The following is a 13,310-nucleotide window of genomic DNA, read 5'->3' on the forward strand; positions in this document are numbered from 1 at the left end:
CAAATTATTTTAGATGACTTTATAACTGTTCCCTCCACCAACATACTTTTTCATTTTACTTTAACAGGCATGTGATTTTTCCGTCTAAAGTCGGAATTCCGTCTTTTTTAATCTCGGGGGAAAAAAAAAAATTATCTCCCGTTTTTCCGTTTTTTTTCCGACCCTAAATCAAGATTCGAGACGTAGTTTATATTACGCCGTAGTTGATTGGTGGATATGTTCCTTGTGACCAATCAGGACATCTGTTATGAATGATGACGTTAATAACGTCATCATTCATAATGGTTATTACCGCCATTTTCCATATGTAAACGATGTCGGTTCTCGAGAGAAAGGACGCTTTACGAGTAAAAGAAATTGATAAACATGTCAAAAATAAGTTTCGATGGGACTGGATGGAAAGGGAAATCACTGATACTGTTGGGAAGAAGGAAGTTACGACTTTGTTCGGTGATTTTATTCGGAAAATCGATCGTCCCGGAAAGGTTTTGTGCATGTGGTGTCGTGATAATATTGACTATGGATCACGAGGTTTCAAGGCTTTGGAAGTACATGCGAAACGCCAAAAACATATGAAACAACTTGAAGCAAGGAAAACAAACTTTTCACTAGCTGGTACTTTTGGATGTCAACCGAAAGTGAGCAAACCTTACGGACTTCATCCTTTGTTTACATCGACAACTGCCGTAGACATGGAGAGGAAAGATCCACCCAAACAACCCACTTCAGTTGCAGACAGGGTTGTTAATAATGAGGTAAGCTAAAAAATATTTGCTTGCGAAGTACGCATGTTTGTTTTAAATATTAACCAATTATTGCTCTGCGAAATATAAATGGGTTTTTCTAAAAAAATAAAAAGCCACGTGAAAATATATTATGAAATTACAGAAATTCAAAGAGTCGCATTATTGATTCCAGTTGACAATTTATTTGAAATAAATTTGCATATAATACTATTTTGTAATATTAAGTTCTTATGTAGTCTCTTGAAACAATATTGTCAGTGGTGTAACAATCTTGAAGGTAAATATTTTCACACTTGTTTCATGCAATATGTCAGTGTCCTCACATTATTATTATTATTTCCTATTTTCAAATATGAGTAAACAATACTAAACATGTTTAATTATTTTCATAAATGAATATCCTATTTTGGCGAAAAGTAATTAGGCATATACATTAAAACTGTGAATTGTTTTTAGTGGTTATGTATTTTACAATTAATGCTACTTTCTGATAGCATATATCATGTAATAGTCTTAACTTTAAAATATATTTTGTACAATAATAAATCTTGGCAAACCTGTTACACCACTGATCATTTTTTTTACCCCATATATACAATATCTGACTAATAGTAATGATAGAATGATTTCAAATATGAAAGGAAATTTTATTTTAGAGCTATCTGCTTATTACCAAAACCTAGGCAAATTTTGAGAATGACCCATATTGTGTAAGAAGCTACAAAAGCAGAGACCAAAAGGAAAATGCAGGCTGCTCAGAAATTTGCAAGGAAAGCTCATGTTAGGGCTCTCCGAGAAAGCTAATGTGTGAAGTGAACTGAAGTAATGTGGTAATACTGTAAATAAACTGTAGATAATAACACTGATCAATGTGACACCTGTGGATGTGAAATGAACACAAGATGTAAATATTAGTGACTAAATACTGTTGGGACTGAACCATATACAGTGATTCATTAGGATAATTGGGTTATGTATGTTCTATTAATGATGTTTTCATGTCTTTAAACACTAAAATATTTTCTTCAAATGGTGCTGTCTTTGTTCATTTTAGCATGTTAAATTGGTGAAAAACCAGGAGCTTCGGGGGGCGTCGCCCCCCTTGTCCCCCCACCTGGCTGGGGGGCTTGGTCCCCCAGACCCCCGGAAATTTTTTCAGTCTTTTTCATTGTGGTCAAATCACATGCCTGCTTTAAGCATTTTCACAATGACACGTCCAATCAAAATCAAAAATCAGTTTGATATAATTCCAGTTGTCTCTTTTTGTAACTCTTTTTAAATTAAAAAATATTCTTGCAGCTTTTTAAGTCTTTGTTTAGAGAATTCCATGCTTTCACGCCAGCAACAGACAAGCACATTTGCTTCATATTCGTCCGCACTCTTGGATGTTTAAAATCATACGGCCTTCTGTGGTTCTCATCTTCAGACGTGAACACAAATAACTTTTGTAAGTCCGTCGGAAGAACTTTATTTCTAGCTTTGAACATCACTAATAGAGTATGCAATTCTACAATGTCTCTTAGTTTGAATAATCCTGCCCTAATGACGAGCGGATTTGTGTGGTCTCTATATCCTACTGTAAAAATGATACCCATTGCTCTTTTCTGTGAAAGAAATCATTACACATGACGCAAGCGGTAATGATAAAATGTAAAAAAAAAAAAAAAAAAATAGTGTCAGGAAGGAAAATCAGCGTTAAATCTGACAGCTGTACTTAATCTGGTTCCTGCCGGATTTTTTGAGATTGTTGCGCCCTAAAATGTTTGAAGGTTGTGCCAATAGTTGCCTTGTTTTCAGCTTTGAACGTTGACTCAACTTGCGATTTGATGATTTTGCTACCAATGTTTTTAAGTGCTGCTTTAACCTTAACATAAAAAAGAACAGGAATACAACACAAGCATAAAACAAACACCGTATTGAATTTTTTACTCCTTTTACACTGCGCTGACTTAAAGGTAGACACTAGATGGCAGATGGCCGCACCTACAAAATATTAAAAGAAAAATTATTTTTTACATACTGTATATTGGCCATATTGGATTATAAGCTGTTGCGAATATAACTTATTTACATAGAGTGTCCGCCCTGAGATGGGTAGGTTGTGAGTTCAAACCCCGGCCGAGTCATACCAAAGACTATAAAATTGGGATCCATTACCTCCCTGCTTGGCTCTCAGCATCAAGGGTTGGAATTGGGGGTTAAATCACCAAAAATGATTCCCGGGCGCGGCCACCGATGTTGCCCACTGCACCCCTCACCGCCCAGGGGGTGATCATGGGTGATTGCTCAAATGCAGAGAATAATTTCGCCACACCTAGTGTGTGTGTGTGTGTGACAATCATTGGTACTTTAACTTTAACTTAAGAAAGTTTTTGTAAATGTCTATTTACATACCTTAAGTGTTTCCAAACGGTGCAGTAAAACGGCCAATCAAACAAAACAGAAGTCATTGTCATGGACCCACAAGCTGCGGAGGCTAGCTCTCCAATCAGCTAAACATACTCAATACCTCCACTGTAACGACTTAGTGACTTTACGAAACCGAAAGAAGTCAATAGTACGAACACAGGCACTTGTAAACGTGTTAGCCTTTAGCTAATGCTAATGACGCTAGCTTGATTACATTACGATTGCACAAATACGCATGAAAACACTCCTACAGACACCACACGTGGAACGGCTTAGTAAGTATGAATTGATTTAGTTACATTGTAAAACTTACTTTGCTTAGAGTGATGAATGAACAAACCAAACATGTAGAATCGCTATGGACGACTAGTACACGGAACGACACTTGTCCTTCCGGTTTAAGGCACAAAACTGTCAGGCTTGCTACTCACAGTTTGATTGATTGAGACTTTTATTAGTAGATTGCACAGTACAGTACATATTCCGTACAATTAACCACTAAATGGTAACACCCGAATACATTTTTCAACTTGTTTAAGTCGGGGTCCACGTTAATCAATTCATGGTACGACACTTGTACTTCCGGTTTAAGGCACAAAACTATCAGGCTTGCTACTCACAGTTTGGTCGTGTTTGGGATTTCTTGTGTTTTTAATTAATCTCCAGTGTTATTTCTAGTTTCTACTTCCTGTGTTCAGAATCACTTCCTGTCCCATTTTTTTTGATTGATTGAGACTTTTATTAGTAGGTTGCACAGTGAAGTACATATTCCGTACAATTGACCACTAAATGGTAACACCCCAATAAGTTTTTCAACTTGTTTAAGTCGGGGTCCACTTAAATTGATTCATGATACAGATATATACTATCAGATATACTATCATCATAATACAGTCATCACACAAGATAATCATCAGGGTGTATACATTGAATTATTTACATTATTTACAATTCGGGGTGTGGGGGAGGGGGGGGGGGGGGTAGGTTTGGTTGTTGTACAGAGAAATGGATAAATGGTGCTCTTGTCTATATTTCCTGTTTGATCTCTGTGTTTTGAAGCACCTTTGCTTTCTGTTCCACGTCCTGTCAGCACACCTGATACAAAACATTATGGCCACAGATTAGCTGCACCGTTTTATAAGTCGCAGGGTTCAAAGCTTGGGGAAAATAAGTAGCGACTTACAGTCCGGAAAATAGGGCAATTAGTAATGTTTATAAATGGCCGCCTGGTCAAAGAAAAAGCTGGGTGCTACTTTCTCATGCACTCCAAATCATTACCAAGGCTAAAAATGATGTAATGCAGTATATGGGGTGTGAACATATCCAAAATAAAAACTTTGCGGTTGAGGTGAAGCTGCATTCACGGTAATGATGGCGCACATTCTTGTGTTTGCTACTTTCTCCGCAGTTCCGCCGCCGCTGAAGAGACGCAGGCTGAGCTACGAGAAAGTGCCGGGCCGCAGCGACGGGCAGACCAGGCTCAAATTGTTTTGAGCGTCTTTTTGTTGCGCGCCGTTAAAATCAAAGTTCACCGTTTTCAGTATTTATATCTTCTTATTTTATTCACGTGGCACTTTGTTGTCGACTTATATAATGTTTGTATTGGTGCGGCTCTTCAGTACAATAAAAGAAAAAAAACTATTTTCTGGCCTAAAAAAAGCTGAGTGGCTAAAAAGGCATTTAAGAGGATGTGAAAAGCTGATTTTTTCCCCCCCACGTTTAGTGAAGCAATCCTCTTATCGCGGCCTCAGCATGTGGAGAGAGTGCTTATCTTGACGAGCCAGCAGAGTGAAGCGGCTCCCTGAGGAACGATCCCCCCCTCAGACAAAGACCACCCCCGGGACCCGGAGGCTCCGGACAGCCTCATCCCGCACTGGCTGGTCGGCATCAATAACCCGCCATCTTTTTCTCTTTCTCCCCCCACTCCCCGCCCTCCGCTAACAAGCCTGTGACGGACACAGACAATGCGGTTGGTTATTTAATGGCGCGGCGGACAAGGAGGACGGCTCGGCAAATAGCGGCGTGATGGCGCAGTAATTGTCACTTCCAGCCGCGCTCTGAAAGACGGTGGGAACGGGCAGGCGGTGCTGAAAAGGTCACCTCGTTATCTGCCATCACAGTCGCAGTTAAAAGTGTCACCTGTGTGCTGCCGGGGCGACACAGGTGATGGATGTGCTGCTGGTGTCGTGCGAAATTCTGTATCCCTGAAATATTCTGTATCCCCTACTGCACATGGGGGCGGAGCTCTGTGCCTTATTTAAACTTTCGTGTTATTAGCCATGTCAATGATTATAAATATTATTAGAGATGTCCGATAATGGCTTTTTTTGCCGATATCCGATATTGTCCAACTCTTAATTACCGATACCGATATCAACCGTACAGTCCTGGAATTAGCACATTATTATGCCTAATTTTGTTGTGATGCCCCGCTGGATGCATTAAACAATGTAACAAGGTTTTCCAAAACAAATCAACTCAAGTTATGGAAAACAATGCCTTATTGCCATATTTATTATTGAAGTCACAAAGTGCATTATTTTTTTTTAACATGCCTCAAAACAGCAGCTTGGAATTTGGGACATGCTCTCCCTGAGAGAGCATGAGGAGGTTGAGGTGGGCGGGGGTGTATATTGTAGCGTCCCGGAAGATTTAGTGCTGCAAGGGATTCTGGGTATTTGTTCTGTTGTGTTTGTGTGTGTGAATGGGTAAATGTGGAAGTAGTGTCAAAGCGCTTTGAGTACCTTGAAGGTAGAAAAGCGCTATACAAGTACAAGTACAACCCATATGTTGTGTTACGGTGCGGATGTTCTCCCGAAATGTGTTTGCCATTCTTGTTCGGTGTGGGTTCACAGTGTGGCGCATATTTGTAACAGTGTTAAAGTTGTTTATACGGCCACCCTCAGTGTGACCTGTATGGTGTTGACCAATTATGCTTTGCATTCACTTGTGTGTGTGAAAAGCCGTAGATATTATGTGATTGGGCCGGCACGTAAAGGCAGTGCCTTTAAGGTTTTTTGGCGCTCTGTACTTGTACCTACGTCCGTGTACACAGGGGCGTTTTAAAAAGTCATAAATTTTACTTTTTGAAATCGATACCGATAATTTTGAAACCGATACCGATCATTTCCGATATTACATTTTAAATAATTTATCGGCCGATATTATCAGACATCTCTAAATATTATGTATCCCTTTTTGCAGTGGTCCCCAACCACTGGGCCGCGGCCCGGTACCGGTCCGACACAAGAAATTTAAAAAAATTAAACAAATTTTTTTTTTTATTAAATCAACATAAAAAACACATTATATATCAATATAGATCAATACAGTCTGCAGGGATACAGTCCGTAAGTACACATGATTGTATTTCTTTATGACAAAAAAGAAAAAACATAACTCCCCCACCCCGGTCCGTGGGACAAATTTTCAAGCGTTGACCGGTCCGCAGCTACAAAAAGGTTGGGGACCACTGACTTATAGGGTTGCAAAATTCCGGGAATATTCAAAGTTGGAAACTTTCCATGGGAATTAACGGGAATTAATGGGAATAAACATTGAATGCAACATGCTAGATCTTGCAGCATGATTATTAGCTAGCACTACAATATACACCCCCCGCCCACCTCAACCTCCTCATGCTCTCTCAGGGAGAGCATGTCCCAAATTCCAAGCTGCTGTTTTGAGGCATGTTAAAAAAAAATAATGCACTTTGTGACTTCAATAATAAATATGGCAGTGCCATGTTGGCATTTTTTTTCCATAACTTGAGTTGATTTATTTTGGAAAACCTTGTTACATTGTTTAATGCATCCAGCGGGGCATCACATCAAAATTAGGCATAATAATGTGTTAATTCCACGACTGTATATATCGGTATCGGTTGATATCGGAATCGGTAATTAAGAGTTGGACAATATCGGAATATCGGCAAAAAAGCCATTATTGGACATCTCTAAATATTATGTATCCCTTATAGGGTTGCAAATTTCCGGGAATATTCAAAGTTGGAAACTTTCCATGGCAATTAATAGGAATAAACATTGAATGCAACATGCTACACTGCAAAAAGTCAGTATTCAAAAACAGGAAAAAAAAAATACAAAAATGAGGGGTATTTTATTTGAACTAAGTAAAATTATCTGCCAATAGAACAAGAAAATTTGGCTTGTCAAGACTTTCCAAAACAAGTAAAATTAGCTAACCTCAATGAACCCAAAATAAGTATATTCTCACTAATATAACAAGTGCACTTTTCTTGGTAGAAAAAAAAATTAGACCTTTTTGCTCAATATGTTGAAAAATATTCTTAAATTAAGTAAATGCTAGTGCCATTATCTTGACATAATGATATGTGCTTGGCATCATCATCCATGCTTGAAGTTTAAAAAAGTAGTTTTATACTTGTGAGTGTTGATGACACAGCTTTGCAACAGTTGATATTCTAGTTTCAAGCATGTTTTACTCAATATAGGTCATCAAATCTCAGCTACAAGCTGTAATATCTTACTGAGATCATTTAGGACCAAAACCCTTAAAACAAGTGAAACACTCTTAACACAAAATCTGCTTAGTGAGAAGAATTTTCTTGTCAGACAGAAAATAAGCAAATATCACCCTTATTTGAGATATTTAATCTTACTTAGATTTCAGTTTTTGCAGTGTAGAGCTTGCAGCCTGATTATTAGCTAAAAAAACCTAATTTAATGCAAATTTAGTAGAATTTCAACCCTTAACTGTGCATTCCTCCATCAGATGTGCAGAGCATTCTTCTAGATAATTCCCAGCATGCTACACACTACAGCAAGGCTATTGAGGCCACACTAGTATTTGAGCCCAAAGACTTCATCCAGTCAGGTAAGTGTTGATGATATTACTGGGGTAAATATATTTGATCTATGGTATTTATGTTTAATAGAGGTGTAATTGCTTGTTACTGTATGGCTTGTTACTGTACTTGTTGAATAATTTTGGGGCCAATATCTCTAGCTAGCGAGGTTTATGTACCACCACAGTCTCATAATGAACCGAAAATATTTCTCCGTTAGCCGTGATGCTAATTTTCTCTATGTTAAATCCCATTCATTTATGCTAACAACGTTAGCGATCCGAATTTACCTTTTCGATGATGTGTAAAGTTCAACTAGCAAATACTAAATCAAAACGTGTAGTTTCCTCTGCCTTCTGTTGTCATACAAGAATGTAGGTTATAGTTTGATTTAGCATGCTGATTCATTTAGTCTATTTCTATTCATTTGTCCATCAGTAAAATATTTTTAAAGACTACTCCAATTGTTTAGCTGAATATTTATATCTGTGTGTGGCGTTGCATTAGTGTTTTACAAGAATAAATCAATACATTTGCAAATACTGTGCAAAGAGCTACATCAAAAAATGCCACAAACATGCAGCAGCATATAGACAAGTACCCAATAATGTGGCCTAGTGGTTAGAGTGTCCGCCCTGAGATGGGTAGGTTGTGAGTTCAAACCCCGGCCGAGTCATACCAAAGACTATAACAATGGGACCATTGCCTCCCTGCTTGGCACTCAGCATCAAGGGTTGGAATTGGGGGTTAAATCACCAAAAAATGATTCCCGGGCGCGGCCACCGCTGCTGCTCACTGCTCTTCTCACCTCCCAGGGGGTGAACAAGGTGATGGGTCAAATGCAGAGGACACATTTCACCACACCTAGTGTGTGTTTGTGACTATCATTGGTACTTTAACTTTAATTATTGTAATTCCCCAATAATTCCCATATATTCCCATGGACGGTGTCCAACTTTGAATACCGTATTTTTCGGAGTATAAGTCGCACCGGAGAATAAGTCGCAACTGCCGAAAATGCCTAATAAAAAAGGGGGAAAAAAACATATAAATCGCACTGGAGCCCGGCCAAACTAAGAAAAAAACTGCGACTTATAGTCCGAAAAATACGGTAATCAAAAAATGGTCAATATTTCCAAACTTCCCGAGCTTAACTTCCTGTGGTAAATTTCCGGAAAAATTCAGGAAATTTACTGGAAACTTTCCATCTCTTTGCAACCCTAATCCCCTTCTAACTTTTTATGTGATTAATAACACATTCACAAGTTTTCTACAGAATAAAACACACTATGTTGTCAATTATTAAATAATAATTTAATATTTAATATTTTATACATATTTTAATTTTATTTAATTAATATTTTAATTATTATTAATTAATTATTTTGTATGTTATCAATTGAGGAAAATAGAGGGGGGTACACATTTTATGGCAGCACAGAAATATGCTGAGATATTATGTATCCCCCACCAATTGTTTTTGTAATGAATAAAATTAGTCCGAATTCACAAGTTGTGTTGTTGATGATGCTAAGTGCGGTGAACTAAACACCTGGTGAGGCATAGATACTTTTGGAGTTTTTTTTGTTCTTTTTTTACTTAAATTCATATGTGCAGCTCTAATCATTGTAGATTTGAGGTTGCACATGAATGTGAGCGTGAATGTTGTCTATCTGTGTTGGCCCTGTGATGAGGTGGCGACTTGTCCAGGGTGTACCCCGCCTTCCGCCCGAATGCAGCTGGGATAGGCTGACGGAGCTTGAGAGGTGCTGCAAAGAGGAAACTGTTCAAAGATAGGTGAGCCAATCTCATGGCAACGTGTTCAAAAAGACTTGAAACTGTAATTGCTGCCAAAGGTGCATCAACAAAGTATTGAGCAAAGGGTCGGATTTTTATTTTTAATACATTTGCCAATAGCTCTAAAAAAATGTTTTCACATTGTCATGATGGGGTATTGTGTGTAGAATTTTGAGAACAAAAATGAATTTACTCCATTTTGGAATAAGTCTATAATATAACAAAATGTGAAGCACTGTCAATACTTTCCAGACGTACTGAATGGAACAATGTCTAGGACAGTGTTTTTCAACCACTGTGCTGCGGCACACAAGTGTGCCGTGAGATATTGTCTGGTGTGCCGTGGGAAATGATCTAATTTCACCTAATTGGGTTAAAAATATTTTTTGCAAACCAGTAATTATAATCCACAAATGTGTCGGTGCTGTCTAGAGATCGGCAGAGTAACCGTGTAATACTCTTCCATATCAGGAGGTGGCAGCAGGTAGCTACCGTATTTTTCGGAGTATAAGTCGCTCCGGAGTATAAGTCGCACCGGCCGAAAATGCATATTAAAGAAGGAAAAAACATATATAATCGCATTTTTTGGGGAAATTTATATGATAAAAGCCAACACCAAGAATAGACATTTGAAAGGCAATTTAAAATAAATAAAGAATAGTGAACAACAGGCTGAATAAGTGTACGTTATATGAGGCATAAATAACCAACTGAGAAGGTGCCTGGTATGTTAACGTAACATATTATGGTAAGAGTCATTCAAATAACTATAACATATAGAACATGCTATACGTTTACCAAACAATCTGTCACTCCTAATCGCTAAACCCCATGAAATCTTATACGTCTAGTCTCTTACGTGAATGAGCTACATAATATTATTTGATATTTTACGGTAATGTGTTAATAATTCCACACATAAGTCGCTCCTGAGTATAAGTCGCACCCCCGGCCAAACTATGAAAAAAACTGCGACTTAAAGTCCGAAAAATACGGTACTTGCCTTGTAGATGTCGGGAACATGGTTTGTTGTCGTGATCACAATATGCAGACGACAGCGGGAGGCAACGTGCAGGTAAAAAAGGTGTCTAATGCTTAAACCAAAAATAAACAAAAGGCAAGTGCCACTAAGAAAAGGCATTGCAAAACGAAGCTAAAACTGAACTGGCTGCAAAGTAAACAAAAACAGAATGCTGGATGACAGCAAAGACCTACAGCGTGTGGAGCAGCAGATGGCGTCCACAAAGTACATCCGCACATGACATGACAATCAACAAAATAGGAGCGCAAGACAAGAACTAAAACACTACACGCAGAAAAACTCCAAATAAGTCAGGGGGTGATGTGACAGGTGGTGACAGTACACCTACTTTGAGACAAGAGCTATATTGATGCATGCTTGGTTATTGTTTAAATTCATAGCCAACAATTGCAAGAACAACTTTTTATTGTCAATATCGGCTGCTGAGTTTCATTTTTTAATGTTTTCTGCTGGTGGTGTGCCTCGGGATTTTTTTCAATGAAAAAAATGTGCCTTGACTCAGAAAAGGTTGAAAAACACTGGTCTAGGATTCCAGGTAAGCACTTAAACAACTGGAAAATACTTCATAAAACACTGATTGATTTCTTTGAAAAATCCCCAGTTATATTGCCCACTTACTTCACTTTAATGCACGTGTATAATAAATAGTTTTGACTCAACACTCAATGATAAACGTAACATTTTGACGTGTTTACATCTCTAATATTATTAACTGCTCATTTGTCTTTTGTGTCAATTTTATAATCTCATATTCATCTCTTATTTATTTACAAGAAAATATTTGTGTTCTATTAAAGTGGCAACGCACCTGCCAGTTAATGATTGATGACAGCTAGTAAACACTAACATTCTATTTTTATTTTACTTTTTACTAGAGATGTCCGATAATGGCTATTTTGCCGATATCCGATATTCCGATATTGTCCAACTCTTGATTACCGATTCCGATATCAACCGATACCGATATATACAGTCGTGGAATTAACACATTATCGTGCCTAATTTTGTTGTGATGCATTAAACAATGTAACAAGGTGTTCCAAAATAAATCAACTCAAGTTATGGAAAAAAATGCCAACATGGCACTGCCATATTTATTATTGAAGTCACAAAGTGCATTATTTGTTTTAACATGCCTCAAAACAGCAGCTTGGAATTTGGGACATGCTCTCCCTGAGAGAGCATGAGGAGGTTGAGGTGGGCAGGGGGTGTATATTGTAGTGTCCCGGAAGAGTTAGTGCTGCAAGGGGTTCTGGGTATTTGTTCTGTTAAGAGTGTTTTACTTGTTTTAAGGGTTTTGGTCCTAAATGATCTCAGTAAGATATTACAGCTTGTTGCTGAGATTTGATGACCTATATTGAGTAAAACATGCTTGAAACTAGAATATCAACTGTTGCAAAGCTGTGTCATCAACACTCACAAGTATATTATAGCGTCCCGGAAGAGTTAGTGCTGTAAGGGGTTCTGGGTATTTGTTCTGTTGTGTTTATGTTGTGTTACGGTGCGAATGTTCTCCCGAAATGTGTTTGTCATTCTTGTTTGGTGTGGGTTCACAGTGTGGCGCATATTTGTAACAGTGTTAAAGTTCTTTATACGGCCACCCTCAGTGTGACCTGTATGGCTGTTGACCAAGTATGCCTTGCATTCACTTGTGTGTGTGAAAAGCCTTTAAGGTTTATTGGCGCTCTGTACTTCTCCCTACGTCCGTGTACACAGCGGCGTTTTAAAAAGTCATACATTTTACTTTTTGAAACCTATACCGATAATTTGGAAACCGATACCGATAATTTCCGATATTACATTTTGAAGCATTTATTGGCCGATAATATCGGCAGTCCGATAGTATCGGACATCCCTACTTTTTACCAATGACCAGAAAGTGACCCACAGGTAACCACTGGGGGACGTGTGTTGCTAGGCAGATTAGGTAGATCTGAACCTTCCTCTGCTTGCGGCGTCCGCAGAGTTTGGCCGCTCTTCGCCGGGCGCAAGCCGACATTGGCGGCGGCGGCGGCGCCTGGCCTGCAGGTGCAGCCGCTTGGACGCGAGGGCGCGGCCCATGAATGGCCGATTGAGAAAAGCGGGGCCCCGATCGAGCCCGGAGGGGCTAATCCCGGCCCCTAATCGGATTATGCAAATTCCTCCTCCACATGGAAGGCTGCGTCTTTGAAACAACACTTGAAGGGTGCAAAAGAAAGACAAAAAAAAAACTGTGACAATTGCTTAAACTAGACTACTGTTTTTTTTTTAAGGAGCGTGTGGGCGAGGGGGCGGGGCTACAAGGAGGTGTTTCCTGTCTAATTTATGTGCGGCGCCATGGAAGGTTCCAACAAGATTACCACAGTGCACACAAAACACACTTTGTTCACCTGTCAATCTGCATGTGCCGCCTCCACCTTCTGTGGGCCAATCAGCGTCCACTCAGTGGCGGCCATGTTGGAAGCGTCGACGCCGTGCCTAATGGCCGACATGTCCGCCAACGTCTCAG

The 13,310-nt window shown here is 39.0% G+C and overlaps 1 protein-coding gene across 3 annotated transcripts in view; it reads left to right on the forward strand.

The window, feature by feature from the left end:
* The window catches only part of shoc1 (shortage in chiasmata 1), a 70,055-nt gene extending 61,930 nt beyond the window's left edge, over window positions 1–8,125 (forward strand). For 2 of the 3 annotated variants that reach the window (XM_061980364.1, XM_061980366.1), the window contains one exon: window positions 7,911–8,125. In XM_061980364.1, coding sequence (XP_061836348.1) covers window positions 7,911–8,023 — 113 coding nt within the window. In that variant the 3' untranslated portion in view covers window positions 8,024–8,125. Of the gene's footprint in view, window positions 1–4,563; window positions 4,748–7,910 lie in introns of those variants that run through there. The other variant, XM_061980365.1, reaches the window with a different exon arrangement.
* The last annotated feature ends 5,185 nt before the right edge of the window (window positions 8,126–13,310 follow it).

This window comes from Nerophis lumbriciformis, linkage group LG20 (assembly GCF_033978685.3).
Source record: "Nerophis lumbriciformis linkage group LG20, RoL_Nlum_v2.1, whole genome shotgun sequence".
NCBI lineage: Eukaryota > Metazoa > Chordata > Actinopteri > Syngnathiformes > Syngnathidae > Nerophis > Nerophis lumbriciformis.